The sequence below is a fragment of the Sceloporus occidentalis genome, unplaced genomic scaffold (genome assembly GCF_023333645.1).
Source record: "Sceloporus occidentalis isolate IW3139 unplaced genomic scaffold, rSceOcc1.0.p SCAF_3, whole genome shotgun sequence".
NCBI lineage: Eukaryota > Metazoa > Chordata > Lepidosauria > Squamata > Phrynosomatidae > Sceloporus > Sceloporus occidentalis.
In genome coordinates, this window is record NW_028316983.1 from 203,356,929 (window position 1) to 203,378,501 (window position 21,573).

At 38.7% G+C, this 21,573-nt stretch overlaps 1 protein-coding gene across 4 annotated transcripts in view; it reads left to right on the top strand.

Annotated features, from left to right (window-relative positions):
* LOC149317364 (sodium/potassium-transporting ATPase subunit beta-1-interacting protein 3) overlaps nt 1–21,573 on the top strand; it is a 308,744-nt gene that overhangs the window by 161,356 nt on the left and 125,815 nt on the right. For all 4 annotated transcript variants that reach the window (XM_089518886.1, XM_089518885.1, XM_089518887.1 and 1 more), the window contains exon 3: nt 3,076–3,156. In XM_089518886.1, coding sequence (XP_089375012.1) covers nt 3,076–3,156 — 81 coding nt within the window. The remainder of the gene's footprint in view (nt 1–3,075; nt 3,157–21,573) is intronic.

Genomic DNA, 21,573 nt, shown 5'->3' on the forward strand with positions numbered 1-21,573 from the left:
CTTTGTGGTTTCTGTGTGAGATTTTATGTATCTTCTATCCCCACCAGATGCCATGAGTCTTTATTATTTGCTGCCACCACAGACAATATGTTCAAACTGAACCTCTCAATATGTAGCGGTCCCAGAGGCAAAACCATATAATACAAAATAGTGATTTATTTATTATTATAGATTATAGCAATAGCATTTACATTTCTATACCACTTATCAGTCAACTCTGCATTCTCTAAGTGGTTTACAATATGTAAGCTAATTGCCCCCAACAAGCTGGGTACTCATTTTACCAACCTATGAAAGGATGGAAGGCTGGGTCAATCTTGGAACCCTGGGATCAAACACAACCTTGTGGCTCCAGTACCAGCATTTAACCACTGCACCACCAGCCCCCCCCCTCCCTCAGATTACTTAATTAATACATCTAAATCACATCTCCCACTCTCTTGTACACACATCTAGATAACTCTGACTCTAACTTTTTACAAACTCTCTTAACTTTTTAATTTTGATTCTCACTCTCCTAACTCAAACCCCTAAACTGCACTCAGTAATTTCTAATCCTGACACATTCCTAATCCTACCCTGTTACACCCAATCCTCACTTAATCTGCCATACATATCTGTCTTTTTAAATCCCCTCAGATATCCAACCAGTCACCACCATTTACTCATCCCCTCACAATGGAGCCTTACTTTATAACATTTGATACCCAGTGCATATACATTATCTTAATTTCCAATATATGAAACAAAATCTCATTCATCTGTGAGAAGTCCAGAGCATAACACATCCCTACCATTAAACAGAGTAAGGCAGATGCCTCAGGGTGCAGATTATAAAGGTAGCAGTGGTAATCCTTTGTTCTGGTGCTCCTGACCTCTTTTGTTGGAGGAAAGATTTGTGTGTGCCACAGAGCCTGTCCTATTCCCCTTAACTGCTCTGCAACTCTCAGGTGCACTGGAGGAAGATGCTGTTCCTTTGCCATTACTCAATGTCCACCTGTCTCATTTTTCGTATGTAGAATGGGGAGGTACCATCATATCCTTTGCCCCAGGCAGCAGAACATCTTGAGGCAGCCATGACATGTAGTTTCTCAAACACGCACACATTTGCATTTGCCTATATTTTGAAACACATCTGAGTTCTGTGTATCGTATCCGCAACATCTGAAAGCATTTCACTAAAGATTTATCTTACTACATTCTTTTTATTTTCTTGCTACATTTCCCCATAGTATGGGAGATTCCCAAGTTGTTACTGATTAAAGAGAATGAGAGTGTATTTGTTAGTTTTTCTTTTGTACTTCTGAAACTCTACATCTGTGAAGTTGTGAGTCATACAGTTAAAATTGGCCTTTCTTTTGGCATATATCTCTGAGATATGAAAATGGAACATATTTTCCTTCTGGGCAGAAGAGGCAGATTTATATTTGCATCGATAATTGTAAACTATCCTAGCATGCTCTTATAGCACTGGAATCTATGTAAGTGTAAATCCCTATAGAGACAGAGTTAGATTAGTGGGAAAAAAGAATCAAATCTTTTGAGAATAATAAATGCAGTATCCCCATGGAATGGAAGCAGATTACTTGGTTTTAAGCCTGCCTAGATGGTGAAAAGTAACCAAAAATCTCCATTGACTCCAGTAATACTATGAAGTACTTTGGTAAATGTTGAGCTGATCACTTTCATTTTCTGTCTTTTGTGTTCCTCTGTAATTTCCCTTGTCTCTTGAAATCTGAGTGATACTAGGTCAGAGATGATTGTGAGTTGCTCTTCCGTGTTTGGAGAGTTTGCAGCTCACAATCTTGATGCTTAGCTGAAGGCAACAGTTCATGTGTGGTTTTAAACACAACATTTTGTTATCAAAATATCTCAGAGTTTTAGCCATTGTAATGTTCCTTGCAACTTCAGAAAGGCCTGTGTGAATAACAGATGAGTCAGGATATTAGTAACTTTCTTCTCAAGACAAATTAATGTGTAATTAAAGAATTTTCTTCTTGCTGTAAGAAAATCTTTGCATACTCACAGTTTGAGACTTATTCAGTGCAAAATTCATATGTGGTTGTTTGGCGGGAGGATTATTTTCTGCTCATAAAAATATATTTCTTGCCCCCAAAATAATGTTTTCTATGCAAATAAACCATGTATGAATTATGAACAGAATAACACCAATTATAGTTTTTTCTGAACAGAAATGCTATGTAGAAATGCTGTTTTCTGCACAAAAAAATGCTACTTCCAGCATTGGGGACATATTCTGTGAAAAATTTGTGTGTGGTTAAGGTGCATAGAAAACATCTTTATTGGCTCAGAAAAAGTTGTTTCCTGTGCAGAAAACACAGTGAAAAAGTATTTTCTGTGTGGAAAATACAGTTTTCTGTGCAGAAAATGCTACACAAGACAACCATGGGGGTGAGCTTTGGTCAAAATAAGTCCTAAATTGTGAAGAGTATAATAAGTCTAGGATTCCTCTTTTCAGGGTTTCTCAGCACTCAAAAACATGTTTTGGAGCATTTTTGAATATTTTTGAACATTATTTCCATGTTCATGACAGGGTAACATACACAGACACATATAGAGAAGAAGCTGGAATTTGGTTATTTAAATTTAAAGACCCTGTGTTCTTCAAGCAACCTTTTGTAAGCTAATGCAGATAGTTATCTAGCATCTGATTAACAGAATTGGTGGACGTCCCACAAGCCATTCAGAAAAATGAGAGTGTGCTATGGCTGTTTCTCTACATCCCTGTGTAAAGTTGTATATCATGGAAAGGAAATGACTGAGCACAAAATCTGTAATTGGGTCAATGCTTTGGAATTTACTGGTGTCAATAGGCTAATATAGCACCATAAATAATAAATTTCCATTTTCCTTGAGTGTAGTTAGAGAAGCAAGAATATTGGATTTGCAATCGGTTACAGTTCTAGTGGCTTTCAGCCAAGAGAAATCTTTCTGGCTATACCCTGCATGATGGTTCCCAGAAGTGCTGTATGTATCGATCTTTTATATTATTGATCTACACCTCATGTACAATATTTTTATTTTCACATTTTCTCTTTCTTTTCTTTGTTCTAGTACTCAGTATGGACAGCAATCTGGGTCACATGGAATGTTTTCATTATCTGTTTCTACTTGGAAGTAGGTGGGCTCTCTAAGGTAGGTTCTACAAAAATTTTGATTTTTGCAGGGGGGAGTGGAGGAAGTGTTGACTATTGCATTAACCGAGGACTACCTTCTTGAAACACACACAGAGGTAGTGATCTTTTGGTAATAGTGTGTCTTTTTGTCTGCAGTGGTATATGATCTTACCTACTGGTTTTGCCTGTGCAACTTAAACATACTGAAAGTTAAAAATGTAATATCATTAAAAATGTACAAATGCAAAAAAGAAGCCTCTCTAGGTGCAGTTACACATTAAAAACATGCTTAAAGAGAAAAGATTTTGCCTACCGGTGAAAGGAATGTAGGGAGAGGGCCAGCCTAGCCTCTTGTGGGAGAGAATTTCAAAGGGTGGGAACAGCCACTGAGAAGTCTCTCTCTCATGTCCTTGCCAAACAAGCCTATGATGGTAGTAGGACCAAGAGAAAGTCTTCATGTGAAGATCTTAGAGTTCTCATGGATTCTTATGGGGAGATACGGTCTTTGAAATAGTCTAGACATAAGCCATCTGACTGGCTGAACAGATCAGGGTGGTGTGGTGGGGGCTGGCGTCTGCACACTGCATGCCCCAACTCCATCCCCAAGCAAGCATCATGCTGCCAACCCGATCAGACAGTAAATAGTGTTGGGATGTTTCTGTGGTGTGGCAGTTAGATGCCACATGCATGCCGCAGAAATGCAGAAGAACTGCTGGTGTGGCAAAAGGGGCGGCTTTTTCTCATCCCAAAAGGAGTGGCATTTTGCTGCTTCTTTTGGAGCAGGAAAAATACTGAATCAGGGCCATAGGCATGCAGTTGCCATGGCCCCGATTCGGCACTCAAAGGGTGGCCAGAAGCCACTCCTTTTGGGCAATTTGCTTCATCCCTAAGTAAGTAATTGTTGGTTCACTGAGATATCATACTGTACCAGTCCTGTCTTTTCACAAGGTAAATGAATTGGAGCAAGTTTGGGATGTACAAACTACAGTAAAAATGATTACAGTCATCCCTCCATATTTGCGGATTTGATATTTGCGGATTTGATTATTATTCATGGATTTCATTAATATGTTCTCTCTAGGACTGTCTAGGTTCTCCAGTGCAACTCTGTGGTCAACTTTAACTAAAAGTTGCACTGAAAGACCATTTGTAGCTACTCCAGTGCCATTCTATGGTCAGTGTATGTTGGACATTGACCACAGAGTTGCACTGGAGGACCTAGAGATTCCTAGAGAGGTGTCCGCTCAGGTAAAAATAGTGTTTTTGTTATTTGCAGTTTTTTCGTATTCACGGGGGTCTTGTTCCCCTAACCCTAGTGAATATGGAGGGACAACTGTAGTTGTTTTGCAGCACTCAAAAGACTAACAGATGATTACCCCATGATCTGAAAGCATCTGAGGCAACAACTCTGCCTCAAATAACTACTGTGGTTTGGCACTTGACTAATGTTGTGGCATGAGCCTATTAGTTCACCTTGTCAGTCACTTTGCATTATGTAATCTTCAGGTTCAGAACACATTTACTGGTGGGCATTAGCCATCCCGATCAAATGTTGTGCCCACACTTAAACTGTCAAGAGGATCTAACTGTATTTCCTAACTATCCTTGGATGTCACACCTTAACAGATCCTGGGATATAACAAAACTATGCTGGGGAAGTAGTTACAACATTAATTCATCATTTTATTGTTATACCAATCTAGCCCCATATCAAAGGTCTGGACTGATAATCTGGGAGTATTTCAACACAAAACAATTCATGGTTTTGGTCTATAAAAATACAAAGACTCTATATCTAAAAAAAGAATTGTGGAAATAATATGTGAATGGTTTTTTTTAAAAAAAGACAACAGTTTTGACGCAGCTGAAGCCTTTAATATAAACATGAAAAATATCGCCCTTCTCCCTCAAAAGAAGTTCTTAGAGGTTAAAGAGATTGATGATGAAGGTTAATATGAACACTTGTTGAGCAAATAGGTTTTACTGGAAAAATGTTAATTCAGTATTTAGTTCTTTAGTGTGAATTGTTATGAAGTTTCTTATCAGTAGAATATTTATTAGATACATGAAACAAGGATTTTTTAAAACTTTTTTGAACTTGTATGCATATAGCATTGCATTAATGCAATCTTTGTTGTAATTAGCTTTTTATACTTAACCAGTATGGAAAATGTATTCATTGGATTAATTTTCTTTTGATATGACTTTTGGACAGTTCAGACATGGATGGGCCTAATGAAAGCCACAAAAGAGGTCTTGAGAACAGTCTCATCCGTGAGAAGCAATGTTTGACTTAGAGCAGGGATAGGCAACCTTTTTGAGCCAGGGGCCGGGTTGCTGTCCCTCAGACAACTGGGGGGCTGAAGCCAAAAAATAAATAATTAAATAATTTTTTAAAAAAATTAAATAAATAAATAAACCGGGCCAAATGTAGGACAAAAATTTCAAATGGAGGACACTTTTTTAAAAAAAAAATGGAGGGCACGCTAAAAAATTTGCTGATTTTTTAAAAAATGTTAATATAAATGCATGTTTCGGAGGCTTCTATAGACAATTGCCCCCCTTGCCCGCCGCTTGCCCCCCTTGCCCGCCTCCTCCTGATAGGCCAAAGGCCCCACGCCCTCACGCAACAGGCCAAATGCTCCGGCGGCAATCAGCGGCAGGACCGGGCTGGGGCCGGTCCCAAGGCCTTGCCGGGCCGCATCCGGCCCGCGGGCCGCAGGTTGCCTACCCCTGACTTAGAGCAATTGGTTCTGTGGCTTTATATCCTATTCACATAGGTGCTATGAAGTGCTGGCCCACTGAAACCATTCACACACATGGATAGTAAAATCTGGGGGGGGGGGGGGGATAGATTACTTATTTTCCACTCAGAAGAAGCTCACTACCAGACTTGCAAACTTGTAGGCTAGAAGTCCCTTGGTTCCTTTCATGTAAACTTTGGCACCGCTGTAGCAGAATATAAAACAAGCAAGTCCCTGAAAGTCTCCCCCCTGCATACTTCCCCAAAATTCAGATTATGTCCTTACAATATTCATAGATGTGCTTCACTTATACAACTACATTTCTCAGGACTTAATTAGAAACACTTTCCAGATGGTGCCATACATCGAGTTTTGTATCTTCCTAGGTGACATTACAATGGTTTCATGGGATTGCATAAAAACAGGGCTATAAAACAGCAATATTGTTTTAAACAGAAAGTTCATTTTCTTTTATTACATCAAGGTATTGTGTTTTATAACTTACAGCCTAGTCTACCCCATCCCCACAGTATTAAATGTCATCCAGAGACGTTGTGTTTTTCAACTGATGCTGGGTGTGGATTTTTAAGTCAAGAAGAGATGAAAATGTAGCTAGTAGAAAGACAAATAACTTCTGAATTGAGCATAGTTATTATAGTAAAAGGATGCATTAGCTAGTGTCAGAACAAGGATGTTAAATTAGATTATCACAGATCAGTCGTCTTAAGGGAAGTATGGCCAGTTGCCTTGGAAACTCAAGAGTTTGTCTTGACACTTACTAATAACCAAAAGTGTATTTATACTACTTGGTTATAGAGTGTAATACCACTTTAACTGTCACGGCTCAGTCCTACAGAATTGTGGGATATGTAGTCTGGTGAGGTACTTAGAATTATCTTCTACGGGGCTCAGGTGCTATAGTTCAAGGGAATCCACTAGCGCTGTCTCTAGTAACTTACAAAACTGCAAGGAACCCATAGGATAAAGCCATGGCAGTGAAAGTGGTATCAAATTGCTATAAGTGCAAAATGTCAATGTACTCTTAAAATCAAAGTTTTGTTTGAGGGATGGACTATTCATCAACCACTTGGCTAACACTGACAGTATGCGAAAATCACTGAATGTACTATGCAGTTTTCAGATCTTTCTACTGGTGAAGTGAGTCCCACTATTTGAAGATGATGATTTTTATTCCCTCAGACATACAAACATAAATCAAAACTTAGTTGAATTGACAATCAGTTCAGTGCAATACAATGCTCTATGAATACAGGTTCAAAAATCAGATCAAAGGGGTACATTGTACAATAGGGTCAGTAACTGCAGAGGTGACAGGGAATAGTTTTCACTCCCGAACTGCCACCACCATCACCAGCATGACTGGAATTGACATGACATCACTTCCATTTTCAAAATCAACCAATTTCCAGCTGATTTCCAGCATTTTTTCCCAAGGGTTGAGATTATATAGGAGACTTGGGTCCAACACAAAATGCAAAAATAATCCAGTTTTACATCACTTTAACTGCCCTAGCTCAATGCTAGTGAATTCTGGGAACTGAAGTTTTGTGAGACATTTAGTAGTTTTGTAAGACATTCTATCAGATTGCTCTGGTGCCACAATTCCCAGGATTCCCTAGCACTGAGCCAGGGCAGTTAAAGTGGTGTCAGACTGGATTATCTCTGTAGTGTGTTTTGGACCTTGGTGAGCAAAATCACTTTATTTTTCATCAGGTTTGACCCATTTTAAGCCTATCAAGTGGCAAAAAGCTGGGGGCATTGAGGGACTTCATGGGCTGCACTAGGGATCCAAAGGGCCCCCTGTAGCTCACACACTGCACTTCATCAACATCTGCTGTACACCTTACTCAGTGTTCTAATTTAGATTGCAGGAAGTGATTGTTTGTTATCATTTACTTGGCGATTTTCAACAAGATTATTATTTTAATTGTTTACAGACTCCATCCCACCCTATGCAGGGTCAGCTCATCCTTATAGGTGAACTAGGCAGCCGCCTAAGGCGGCAAAATTTAGGGGCAGCTTTGTGGCTTTTTTGTATATTTTTTGCATAATTAAACAATATTAAAGTGAAAACACGGAACGCCAGTCTCCAGCCATCTCAAGTTTACTGTTTACAACAAACAAACTAGTCTGTTTTTTTGTTTTGCCTTTTTAGTAGTGATGTAATAGTGTTTCAGTGTTTGTGTTTGATTCTGAATGTTTGCCTTGTATGTTTAATACTGTGTTGCATTCTTACAACAAGTTTTAAACTAAATAAAGAGGAAGTTTTAGTTGTTTAGGTGAGTGCTCTATTTGTTATTGCATTATCTTAGGGGATGGGGGGCACACAGCCACCCTGTATCCTATGTCATGTTTAGCTTTAAGAAACAAAACAGCGGAAATCAAGGATTAGAAATAATTATGAGGGGCAACAGGGGGTGCCAAAATATTTCTCGCCTAGGGTGGCCAAATACCCAGAGCTGGCCTTGACCCCATGTCATATTTTCCTGGGACAAAATGATGTGCCACATTGTTGAAACTTGGAATTGTTTCTAAATGTTATAGGGACAACTGCAAAAAGGGGTGTGGATTTGGGTAGCAGCTCTACTTTTCCCTTGCAGTCTCTTTCTTCCTCAAGTACCTTTCAGATCAAGCAAGATACTATTGTTCTCTTTCTTTTCAGTCTTTGAAAATATCTCTTGCTATTGTGATAAAGGGAGTGTATGTGCTACACTCTCTGTAGCATGTAATGTTCTCATCTAAACTCTTCTTCTATCCATGAGTGGTCTTTCTTAAATGTTTCAGACACTACAATTGAGTTCTTTTGTTCTTTGTGTTCTTGAAAATTAGATGTCTTGCATTAGATTATTTTCTTGACGCTATTCTGTCATTCATGATGGCAGTTTAAACAATACCCAGCCTATGCTGGTGGTTATAATTGTGGGGGTTTGTTGTAAAATGGACCACTTAAATATGAGAAATGAGCCCTGGAAAGTTTTGAGATTCTTTTATTTATTAGTTACTATATTAATGTTATCCTCGTGGAGGGGAGACAAACAAGATAGGACGAGAATAGAAGTTTGAGTCTAATATGAAAGGAATACTGCAGGTTTCTGAAATCAGTAATTCAGAGAACTGCCTAGCTATTGAATGATATGCATGAATAATTTAAGACAATTTTTGTTTAAATGTGCAAAAGTCAAGTTTTCCTTGCAGTGCGACACATTGTCAATTGCCAGCAATTTCCTCCATTTTTGAAAACCGCAGGCAGCAATTTACAGGAAAGATTAAGGCTGTTACTATACAATGTGTGACATTTTCTTGATTTAAACTGTCATTCTGAAAGGCTGTTAACTGAAATCTGGAGTTGGAGTAAGTGCAGAAACTTTAGAGAAAGACTTTAAAAAAAAAGCCAAGCATCAAGTGTATGTTTTGCTTGTTAAAAATCCAGCACAGAAGTTGAAGTATGTGTGCATACAGATTTGCATTTTCAAGGGAAATTATCTGTGATCTCCTTTGGCATTCATGTGATGTGGTGGCGTATGCTACAGCATTGACATTTTACATCTCATAAGCACAGTAATATATTTCTTAAATATCACCACTGTTCTAAGGATATGTCAGAAGTTTGATTGTAAATGTTTCAGACAGCTGGCACCAAAACAGTATAGTGATTTTTATCTCACTATATCTTTCTAGAGCTAATGTTTAAAGAGTGTGGTGGATATTGAGAAATGACTCCACTTAAACTGATGCAGCACATTTCTAACTGCATTACAGCAAGGATGGATAACATCTAGAGTCTGAGAGGCTTCACTCTTCCAACAGGACCTCAAAAGGCTTCTCCTGCCTGTCTGTCACACTGTGTCCTCAGATACGCACCTCAAAGTGAGAGGGGGAGTTTTCAAAGCCCTCAAATGGCCAATAGCTTTTTCTAGGGAGTGTGATTTGTCATTTCACCGCATTTCCTCCATGATGAGTTTTGGGCTTATAAACGACTTTTCAAAACAAGTGACCAGAAGATCATTTCTGGTTTTGAAGAAAGCTCCCTCCCTAGTGCCTAAATTAAGCTGGAGGAGGGAATTAGGTGCCATGTAAGGCCACTATTGGCCATCCCCTCCATTTGTAGGTGGGGTTGAGTGAGCTGGAAGTACCCCTTTTTTAAGGTAGTAGCACCAAGTGCCACGTGACAGAGTGAGCTCCCGTCACTAGTCCCAGCTTCTGCCAACCTAGCTTCTGCCAACCTAGCAGTTTGAAAGCATGTAAAATTGCAAGTAGATAAATAGGTACCACGTTGGTGGGGAGGTAACAGCATTCTGTATGCCTCGGCATGTAGTCATGCTGGCCACATGACCACGGAGTCATCTTTGACAACACTGGCCTCCTCAGCTTAGTAATGGAGATGAGCACTTCCTTCTACAGTTGGACACAATGAGAAAATCATGTCAAAGGGGAAACCTTTATGTTTTTTACCTTAACACTAATAACAGTTCTTTAAATCATTTTTAAAAGTGGGATTATAAACAACCAGGTTAGCAGTATGTAACAAGGTATAACTTCCTTCCCCACTCTTTCTGGCTGTCTCAGTGATCTGAATGACATCTACTATTTGTCCATTAATCTCAAGATTTCTCTAACATACCTACCTAACTACCCCACCCCCATGAATTTCCAGATATAAAAAGAAGTTATCTAGTATATGATTTCATAAGCATGAAAAAAATTGTAAGTCTAACTGAGATGCTGTATTATTAAGATAGCAAATATATGGTTTCTTTTGTTTTTAGGGCCAGTGCATTTTTTTCATTTTATTACAATAATAGCAATACATTTCTTATTTTTAATAGGAGCTTTATATTTAATGAAGTTTCTTTCAATAGCATTAGAAGTGTTGCTCTTTTCATGGTGCCTTTTCTTTACATTCTGGAACTTTGAAAGTGAGGATCTGGGAGCTACAGTTGAATTCTGGCTGCCAAGATTGGAGGTCTCTAGGAGTGTTCTTCCCTTTCAGATTAAACACCGTAAGTCTGGAACTCTTTCCTGATCATACCTAGATAGTTTTAAAACAAGGGTGGGGCTGAATTAGGTTTTGCAATGACATCTGAGACCAAAGGCAAAAGGGGTGGGATGAAAAAAAAGTCATCATACTTTATCTTAAAGCATTTCAGACTTTTAAAATATGGGGACATCTGCAAAGGCTGAGAAACTGCAAATAATGGTATCATGGGGAAGTGGTGTTGCTGTCAGGGGAGCCCCAAAGGGCAGAGTGGAGTGCTTGAAAAGGAATGTGGAAGGGCCTATACTAGAGTAACAAGTGTAATGCAACAGGAGTCTTGTAACTTATGCTGTCTTGAAGGAAGGCGCAAGTGTCCATGACCATTTGTCACACAGTGGTCTACATTAGCTTTCATGCTAATTTCAAATTTCAAGTGTTGGTGTTAATCTGATTTGAGATGCATAAAAGGTTAATATGAAGTCTCTTACAATGTCTGTTGGTTCATGTCTTTTATATAAAATTTGTTATAAAGCCAACATGCACATATGACCTTGTCATTCTTCAGCCTTGTCTATAATTATTTAAAAATATTGTCATGTATAATACATTCCAATACATTTCTGTCATTACTTGTACAGTCTTCCTTTTTTTTTTTTTACATTGGTACTTTCCTCGGTTAATCTGGTTTGTAAAAGCATCTTTTCATTTCTTCTTTCTGATTTAGATGCATGTAAGCTTTTTAACATAGTTTCTATGATTTGTTATTAATATACTTTCTTGATTTGACTAATTAGATATGTAAGAATTATACAATTCTATTATTATTATTAACAACATGGTTAAATAGACAAAAGACAAGAAAGGCAGTAGATGACTAGTTACCGATAGTAGAAATAGGGATGAGATCATAAATTAAGATACTAATTTTCTATAATTATTATTATGTATAAACCACCCTTCCAACTTTTAAAAGTTCTTAAAGAAAGTCATATAAATATTTCCAGCCTGAAACATGGAGAGCTTATTTGAGAAATAAAAGCTTTTACATATACTGGGGCTTTGGTCCAAAACACACTGAAGTAATAATCCAGTTTGGGACCACTTTAACTGCCCTGGCTCAGTGCTAGAGAATACTGGGAATTGTAGTTTATTGTAGTACCAGAGCTCTTTGACAAAGAAGACTAAGGCGGGTTACAGACTGCCGCTTTGCGGCAGTCTGCTGCTGCCACCGTTTGCTCCGTGAGGGAGCCGCAGCAGCCACACCGTGCGGCTCCCGCACAGACCGAAAAAGAAGCTCCAAAATGGAGCTTCTTTAAGCTGCTCCTCTATGACGTCGCGAGGCTCCAGGGGCGCACTCACGACATCATAAATGCCACGACACGTGCGGACGCACAGCGTCCGATACGTAAATATGGCGGCGGCCGTGTGGAATGGCCGCCGCCATATTGTACGTACAGAATACGTACTAGGGTTAGGGGGGTGCGGAAGCACCGCCACTTCCTAACCCTAGTACGTATTCATTACGTACTAAATGGCGGTGTGTAACCCGCCTTTATGTCTCACAAAACTACAGTTCCCAGAATTCCCTAGCATTGAGCCAGGGCAGTTAAAGCAGTTGCAAACTAGATTGTTTCTGCAGTGTTTTTTGGACCCGTGTCTCTGTTTCACATTGGACTTAGTATATGTTGTCAGTTCGCTCTACTTTTGTTAAAGTGATATAACCTAATAGATATCTACACTTGTTTTCAGTGCATCATGGCAATTGGTTTGTGGAGATATTTATTATTTACCAGTGCAGAATAATAGAACAACTTAATGCTATTTTAATGTTGTGTTCTAATTATTCATATCATAATCTGTAAGAATTCATGCCATTATGTCTTGCTGCTAACATAAAAGTAAGTTGAATCATCCACTTCATATGCAATTCATGTTGTTATGAGTAATCACATTTTTGTTACCAACATACTTATCTTAATGCCATTTTCTGCCTACGCATAAAAAATAGATGTATATCCCATTTGCTCTGACAAAAGTTATGTGCTGCCTTTCTTTAAATTGGTTTGATTTTTAGTGATTCTGTTTTATTGCAAAACTTTAAAAACAGGAAGATGATATGTGATAATTCTGTAATGATTTCATTTTTGAATATTTGAATACCCTTTCCTCTGAATGAAAACTTGATCTGGCTAAGTAAATAAAATAAGTATCCATTTAATATATTTTTTATTATTCATTAGCTTAATACTTAATATTGTATTATGGAAAGATCAACAAAATAGAAATGAATCCCAAGGAGGCCTTTCTACATTCCTGTGTTTGATTTCCCCACACATCAAAGCAATTCCTAAATGAGATTAGAAATGGTAATTATGTTTCCAGTTGGACATGGAACAAAAAATATCCTTGCCTTTGCTTTGTTGACAAACCTGTATGATTCTGTCTAGATAAGGCTGTTTCTGTGAAATTTAAGGAAGCGGTACAACGAAACGCTTTTGCCTATCCATTTTTTCAGTAAATTACCACAAATCATCTATAAGAAGCTAGTAAATGTCCAGCTCCACCTCCCTTGGAAACCTTTTACAAACTTGTGTGAAATCCAGGTACATCTTCACTGATATTAGTGAAGTTATGAATGTACACTACATACAAACCTGTTCATTGTAGTTCTTTCTCTTATGAGACATTTTATGAAATACCAGGTTTTACTTCTCTCACTGTGAATTCTGAATCAAGCATGTAGGATGAATGTAATTCAAAGTGAAGTGTTTTTTTTTTTCATGCCCAAAGATATAAACCTAAATACATTTATATTTTAGACATGTATGATCCTTACAATGTGAAACATGTGTTGCTGAACTAGGGTTATGCAAATACCATTTCTTTGAGCAGTGAGGTTTCAGGTGTTGCTATGTTATTCTGGATCAGTTTCCTTTGAATGAGGTTACAGAAAGCATATTAGCATTTTGTAGTGGCTGCTCCCTTATCAGGTTTCTAGAGGAACCTCCAGTAGTTTATCCTCTCCATTTTATTCCCTATTACTCAGTTCTCTGTAAGGTCCTATTCCAAGGAGGGTGGTGGAATCTGCAGCAGTTCTATCTGCACTCATATTCATTGTGGAAATAATTCAAGTTCTGCTGATCTTTTTAACTGGATAAGTGCTGTTTTCATATTGTTACTAGTGTTAGGAAAGGTGTTTAAAGTTTCTCCTTTTGTTAGGAAATCCTCCCCCCCCCCCCTATTTTTATATAAAGCTCAAGCAGTGTTTGATTTCATTCAGCCCTGAGAGTGCTAGACATTGCACAAAATCAATCTTGCATTATGGATGGAAATAAGGCTCACAATTGGTAACCAACACATCAAGATCTGCAACAGGAAGAACTCATTCTTTTCCATCGACAGTGTGGGTTCTTAATTTTCAGGCAGAGGTGGTCAACTTGTGAAGTCCTGAAGGTCCATTCTCTGGGCTCAGTGCAATCTGCAATATAAATCATCCCAATTACTGAAATCTCTTTATTTTTCACCTTTGTTTTACTAAAGCAAGGCATGTGGGGATCATGCTTAAAAGCCTTGCTTTAAAAGCAAATTATGGGATTTGAAGTGAGAGTGAGATTCTTTATATTTTAACCTTCTCCCAAAATGGAGGGCATTTAGATGCTGCAAAAAACACATGGGAAAAAGGATTTATGCTCTGTGGTAAGGAAATAGGAGAGGACTACTACTGTTTGTCTTATTAGAATACCCTATCTTATTCCCCATTGTGAGCCTTAGTTTGCCCAAAGAGAGAATGCAGTAGGAAATGCTGTTTGCTTGCCATGGCAGAAGGACTCACGGTGTTAGAGGTTGTGCTTCCTTCAAAGTTACCATCTTCTTGAGGTCTCCCCAAGTCTGAAAAAAAGGCTAGTACACATGTGTTTACATGGCCTGGCATTAACCATCATTTATTTTTATTTACAAGCATTGTTTCCTGGAAGATATTCTATAATATTTTTATTCTGTGTTTTGCCTTTAAAACAGAACCATGGTGAGATGGAGCAGATGGCAGGGAATACCAGGGAAATAAATGTTATGTATAAGGACTTATTTCTGTTCCCGGAAATGATAATACTGTAATTTGACATACAAGAATGTAATAGCACTTTCTGTTCTGTCAGAAGCGAGGGAGACAGTCATATATAAGCAGAGAAATTGCCACTATTCACATCTGCACTGATATGCTCTTAGATGCTTATCGCGGACCTTAAAAAGGATATATTTAAGCAGCCATCATTCTGAACAGCTAAGTGTTCATTTCATTGGCTTGTCAGTCACTTTCCTATATTATGACATGTTACCCTCTCCCTCCCCCAAAAGGATCATTTTGCCTAACAGCAGTATGTCTACTCTTCCTGTTAACTGTATGTTTAACTTCAATCACAGATGCTGAGTTTAGCGGTATCAGACTAGAATCAGGTGGTCAAGTAAATGGCACTGAACTAATTCAGCAGCTATCTGAGCATCTGCAGTTATCTCCTAAAACTAAATTGAGGCTAAGTTCAGTGCATTGGGGAGACAAGCCCAAATGGTTTTGCAACTTTCTGTAATACTTAATTACCTGTAATATGCCCAGGCTAGGACATAGCACTGATCAGCACTGCTGCAAAAGGCTTGAACATTTTGATGGAATTATTTGGATGTAACATTCTATATCTCCAGGCTGAATTGTTTGGAAACTTTTTTTGATGTTGTTGTTTAATTGCATATGAAGGGAAGTAAAGGTAATACAGACACTGTTGTCTCATTCTCTGCAATACCTTAATCCCCAGGAAGTTTATTGGTTTGGTTGAAGCAAAAATTATGACTAAATCAAAATTGGCTTCTGATTCCATCTAATCAATTTCACCATTCCATTGATCTACATGAAAATGAGGAAAGTGCTACAATGGGATAGGAATCATCTAGAGTTTTCTCTCCAGATTTTTCTGATAACTTGTTCAACTAGAAGTCAGATGATAAATTTATCATGTTTTTAGAAGATGTACTGAAAGAAGTCTGCCATATTATTCAGTGTTCAACATAAGCATTTAGTGTTCTTGATTGGGTTATTGATATTGGAAGGTAAACACAGCCTTAATTTGGAGATCTGATTCTGAAGCAAATATCTCTAAGGAAACTCCATTGTAGGAGAAAAAACACGAATTTTATCAAGTAGATAACTTAAACTATTTGCTTGGCAAATTGCAGCTTTCTATGTTTGGCCCTACTACCCTACCAGGTCATTGAGAATATTCAAACACGCAATCCCTAAAGTAGTCTAATTTTCATTACATGTTTCCTGTCATGATTTTCAAGTCTGGTCCTCCAGATATTTTGAATTTCAACTCTCATATTCCTTAACCATTTGCCATGCCATCTGGGGCTTTTGGGAGCTAATGCTCAAATCATGAGGAAGTCAAAAGACTGAGAATCACAGCTGTAGTGGATTGTGCTACAGTTAGTTTTATAGTGGGCCCTTAAAATCATCTTGCTTTTGGTTCCATAACGTGTTTAATGGGATGTTCAAGTCCCATTAAGTACACTGGCATGGTTAAATAGTGTCCCTTATATAAAATGGCAAAATCAAAGTTTCCTTTTTTGGAATTTATATATGGGTAACTGAATCCATGGACAAAGAATCCGTAGATATAAGGGGCTGATTGCACTGGATGGGAGAGCATATTGAGTACATTGAGCAGATATACAATGAAGTAAAGTTTGGAGAAATGGAATGTGCCAGGCATTTTTCAGTTTTGTTTTTTTTCTTGGTTTTCTTGTACTCAGATGCTACTATTTTCACTTACTGGGTATGCTTTGACTGTCTATATACTGTCTACCATTGTTGACCCATATATCTTTGTGACTGACATAAAAATATTGAAGCATATATGGTCATTCATATTATTACCTGCTTTGTATTATTACATTGTATTTAAAAAAAAATAGCTCAGAACCTTCCTTTTTCATAACAATTGCCTGTGTAACCACTCACTATTAAACTACCAGAAGAAGAAAAATGCCTTAATGGATTACTTCTGGGGTTTTTTTTGTTGTGGTAATAGTGTAACTTGCAACCTTTCTCATGGCTGCATCTGAGAGAGAAGCAGTACAATGTATTTTGCTCAGGACTAAAGCTTTTAGGGGAGTCCAGGTCTCTAATAAAAAATATAAAAAAAGGGTACAGTTGAGAAGTAAAATATGATAGCAAATAAATACGGTCTATTTTGGTGAGAAATCAATCATAGTAATTAGGGAATAAAAATGTCTTCAGGAGCCTCTTAAAAGCTGCAAGAGGGGGAGGCCCTTTCTCAGGAGAGAGGCACCCATAAGTGCATGTCTGTTACTGCAAATGCTTCATCCCCAGTGCATGATCAGACTTACTGGCAGACCTGAGAATAGGTCCTGTGAAGATGATCTTAGGGCTCAGGGTTGGTTCATAAGATTGCGGGAAGTACTGTACTTGAAATTCTCATCTTTCTTCCTTTGCGGTCACTTCCAAAGATAATACGCATTACCAAATTAATCACATCAGAAGATCTCAGCAGTCATACTTAACTCCAGTGTATCCAATTTAGATGCTGCATTTTTCTAATAGGAAGCCAGCATGATATAGTGGTTTGGATGTTGGACTAGGACTCTGGAGATCAGGGTTGAAATCCCCACTCCACCAAGAAACCCACTGGGTGACCATAGGGAAATCACACACTCTCAGCCTCAAAGGAAGGCAGTGACAAACCCCTCTGAACAAATCTTGCCAAGAAAACCCCATTATAGGTTCACCTTAGGGAAACCAAAAGTCAGAAATGACTCGAAGGCATACAACAACCACTACAACATTTTTTTTCTAATGGATTACCTTAGTACTTTATGTTTCAGTGTGATAGCACATCAGAGGAGACATTTTTACCCAGAAATGAATCCTTCTGAATTATTTGGTGTGCAGGATTGCCACGTAAAGCTGCATCCACATTGCAGAAATAATCTGTTTGACATTACTTTAACTGACAGGGTTTGATATTATGGAATTCTGAGAATTGTAGTTTTCTGAGACATTTAGCTTTCTCTGTCAAAGAGCTCTGGTGCCACAGGAAACTACAGTTTCCAGAATTCCATTGCATAGAGCCATGGCACTTAAAGTGGTGTCAAACTCGATTACTTATACAGTGCCGATGCAGCCCAAGTCTGCTAAAACATTCAAACACATACCTAATGCAATGGATTGGATCCATATATGTGTCCATAAAAGAAAATAAATGGAAGTTGTCTTTCTGACCCATTGCTCTCTCTTCTCTGTTTAAAATACTACTACTACTACTACTACTACTACTACTATTATTTTAAAAAAATGGGTTTTTGAGACCTGTGATGGGTGGAGTGTTTGGGTCAGTGGCACAGAGGTGATGAAGGGAGAAGGAGGGTTCACAGATAAATCAGAGTAAGGCAGATTTCTCCCTCTGTTTTTCTACAGCATTTCTTCCTCTTTGCCTATTCAGCAGAGTCCCTCAAACCTCATGAAAACATTCTTTGGGAACTCAGGGAAAGGTAGCTTCCATCAGCTTTCTTCCGTGGAGAGAGAGAGAGAGAGATCCCTTATGTTTCTGGAGGATACTGAAGCAGTACTGGGATTCTTTCCAACTGTTTTTTTTTTTTAAGAGGTAGGGCCAGTGTAGTGGTTTGAGCATTGAACTACAACCCTGGAGACCAGGGCGTAAGCCTACGCTCAAGCATAAAAAACCACTGATCTTAGGCAATGGCAACCCCCTCTGAAGAAACTTGCCAAGAAAACCCTATAATAGGTTCACCTTAGGGTCATCATAAGTCAAAAATGACGGGGACACACACACAACCATCAAAGCAAAGGATCCTCAGTCAATACTTCCTCAACAACTTGTGAATTTATGACTGGGGGTGCAGTGCTTTTACTGGTTGGAAGAATAGCCCTGATCAAATGGGAAATACAGCAGCATATTAATGTACCGACACATGTAATTTTTTTTATTTCAAAGCAGGTTTTATGTATCTAAAAACCAATAACCTCATTGGTCTTGTCTTTCTGTGGCACTGTGAACTAACAATAGCAGGAGAGTTCTAATGGGTAAGAAAAATGGCTTTTCGCTGCTTTGCCAACCTGCAACTAGTTTCCATGTCTTCTTGCCTTCTCATTCCTCCCTCCTCTTTTAAAATGCCATTGCATTTTTGAGAAATGGGAAACTTGCATCATTCTTCCTTGGCTGTAGGGAACATTTATCATCTGGAGCTGATAAAGAATGACATTTCACAGACTTCCTGTCAGAAAATGGGAAGTGGCTGCTGGTGATAAAGTTAATTATTAATGGAATTGGAAACTACGCTTTCCCAGCCACAAGCACCATCCTCAATCTGCTTTTGGCATTGTAACAGGAAAAGACATAATTGGACTCACTGCTGCATCACAAAATTACTTCCACACTATACAGCCTTGGTTAGAACTTGAATGTGGCTAAATGTTTGAGATCTTGATCTAGCTGATAGGGTTTATTGAGGGGAAAAAATCAGTTAAAACCAGTGCAAATTTCTGTGTCTGTTCCTTGAGACATAAGATCTGACCAGTGTAACCTCTACCTTGATCACATCCTGATTGGATTACTGTAATATTCGCCACATGTGGCAGCCTTTGGAAACTGTTCAGAAACTTTAGCAGATCCAAAATGCTGCAGTCAGGTTGTTGACAGGGGCTGATTACAGGAACATACAGTGAGCCTACACCATACATGGGCTCATTATAGGTGGCTTTCAGCTTACGCTGAAGCTGCCTGGAAAATGAGAGAATGCATGGCGTGTGCGCATGGCCACACAGCAAGCACGAGCCCCATTATATCCAATGGGACTTGCGAATGGTGCACACGGCCATGGGACGAGCACAAGCTCCATTGGATATAATGGGGTTTGAGCATACGCATTTTGCTTCATGCAGGGGGGTCCAGAACGGATCCTCCCCGTAAAGCAAGGGCCCACTGTATAACCCCTGCCTTCACGAGCTACAATTCTCTTTCTGGGCAGAATTCAAAGTGCTGGTTATGACCTTTAAAACCGTTTTGATGACCAATCACAAAATAACGAAACCAGAAGGCTGCATCTGCATTGCAGAAATAATCCAGTTTAACACCACTTTAACTGCCATGGCTCAGTGCTATGGGATTCTGGGAATTGTAGTTTGTTGTGATACCAGAGCTCTCTTACAGAGCAAGTTTAATCTTTCACAAAACTGCAGTTTGTTGAAATCCAGAGCACTGAGCCATGGCAGTTCAAGTGGTCTCAAACTTATTTCTGCAGTACAGACGCAACTACAGTTTAAAATTCCCAAAATACAAAAGTTTAAAAAATGACTACCTGATCCTTAATCATTTTGGGTATTTCATTTTTCGTTACATGAGTGTATTTTTGTTCCTACACTGATTCCTGGTGGTGGTCTCATCTCCATAGTTGCAAGAATGCTGAAGATTTTCCCCACTCACATACATTTGCTGTTTTGTCATGGAGTTGGCATGCATTTGAAAGTTGGAGAAAGATTATAGCTCAGTGTATGGAGAAGTTCCCCATATCTCCAATTACAAAAGAGCATTTGTTAAGTATTCAGGAAAAGATGATGGTTGGCCTGGCTGAGGGTTATAGGAGTTGCAGCACAACACTACAAAGAGTACACTCTAGATTGGTGTGGGCTGTTAATGGATAGACAGTACTCTGCTGTATGAACAGTACTTCAGTGTGGTCTAGCACAATGTGAAGCAGCTTCATGTGTTCTGTGGTCTGGCGCAATATGAAGCAGCTTCATGTGTTCAAACATCAAAATTTAAGAAGGGCCCTTTTGGATAAAGAATTTTCTAGCCAAGCATTCTGTTCACACAGTGGCCAAACAGCAGCTGGTTGGAAGTCTACAAACAGAACAAGAGTATAGTAAAACATTTCATGTTCACAGCAGCTGACATAAGAGTCACATGGTCTGAGTTACTGGATGTGATCAATAGCCATTCTGACTAGCAGCTGTTAGTGGCTCTAGTAATTGTTAGTGACCCTACATGAATTTAAACCCTTTTAAACCTGTCTAAGTTGGCAGTCATCAGTGAATACTGGAAACAGTCCTACATTTTCACCAAGACATTAGGAAAATATACAGTCATTTGTCACTGTTGTTATGGCTTATTTCAGTCAATGATGGTGATGAAAGAGGGACCTCCAAGTGCCCTATTCATCAACAGCAAGCTCAGAGCTGTGGCTTCCTTTATTGAATCAATCCATCTACATGTATTCTTCCTCTTTTTCTATTGCCTTCCACTTTCCCCATCACTATTTTTTTCAGTGAGTCATGTTATGTCATGTCATGATATGTCTAAAGTATGATGGTTGCTATTTATGCAGTCATAGGGGATGTAAATATCTTCTGTTATTCTAATTGCTGAATGGTTGTACACCTTACCCCCACCTCAATAATTCCCAGTTCTAAAATAAGCAAATTGCTTTAATCCACAATAAGACCTAATTTAACATTTCACTGAAGCTGGGAATATATCATGCCCCACTTTATTATGGAGGTGATTTGGAAATGATCCAAACAACCTTTCATTTTCAGTCTGTCAGGAGAATTCAGCCGACATTACCCTTATGTCAGAGACAGATTGCAGGGGAAATATCCAAGAAAGTGATC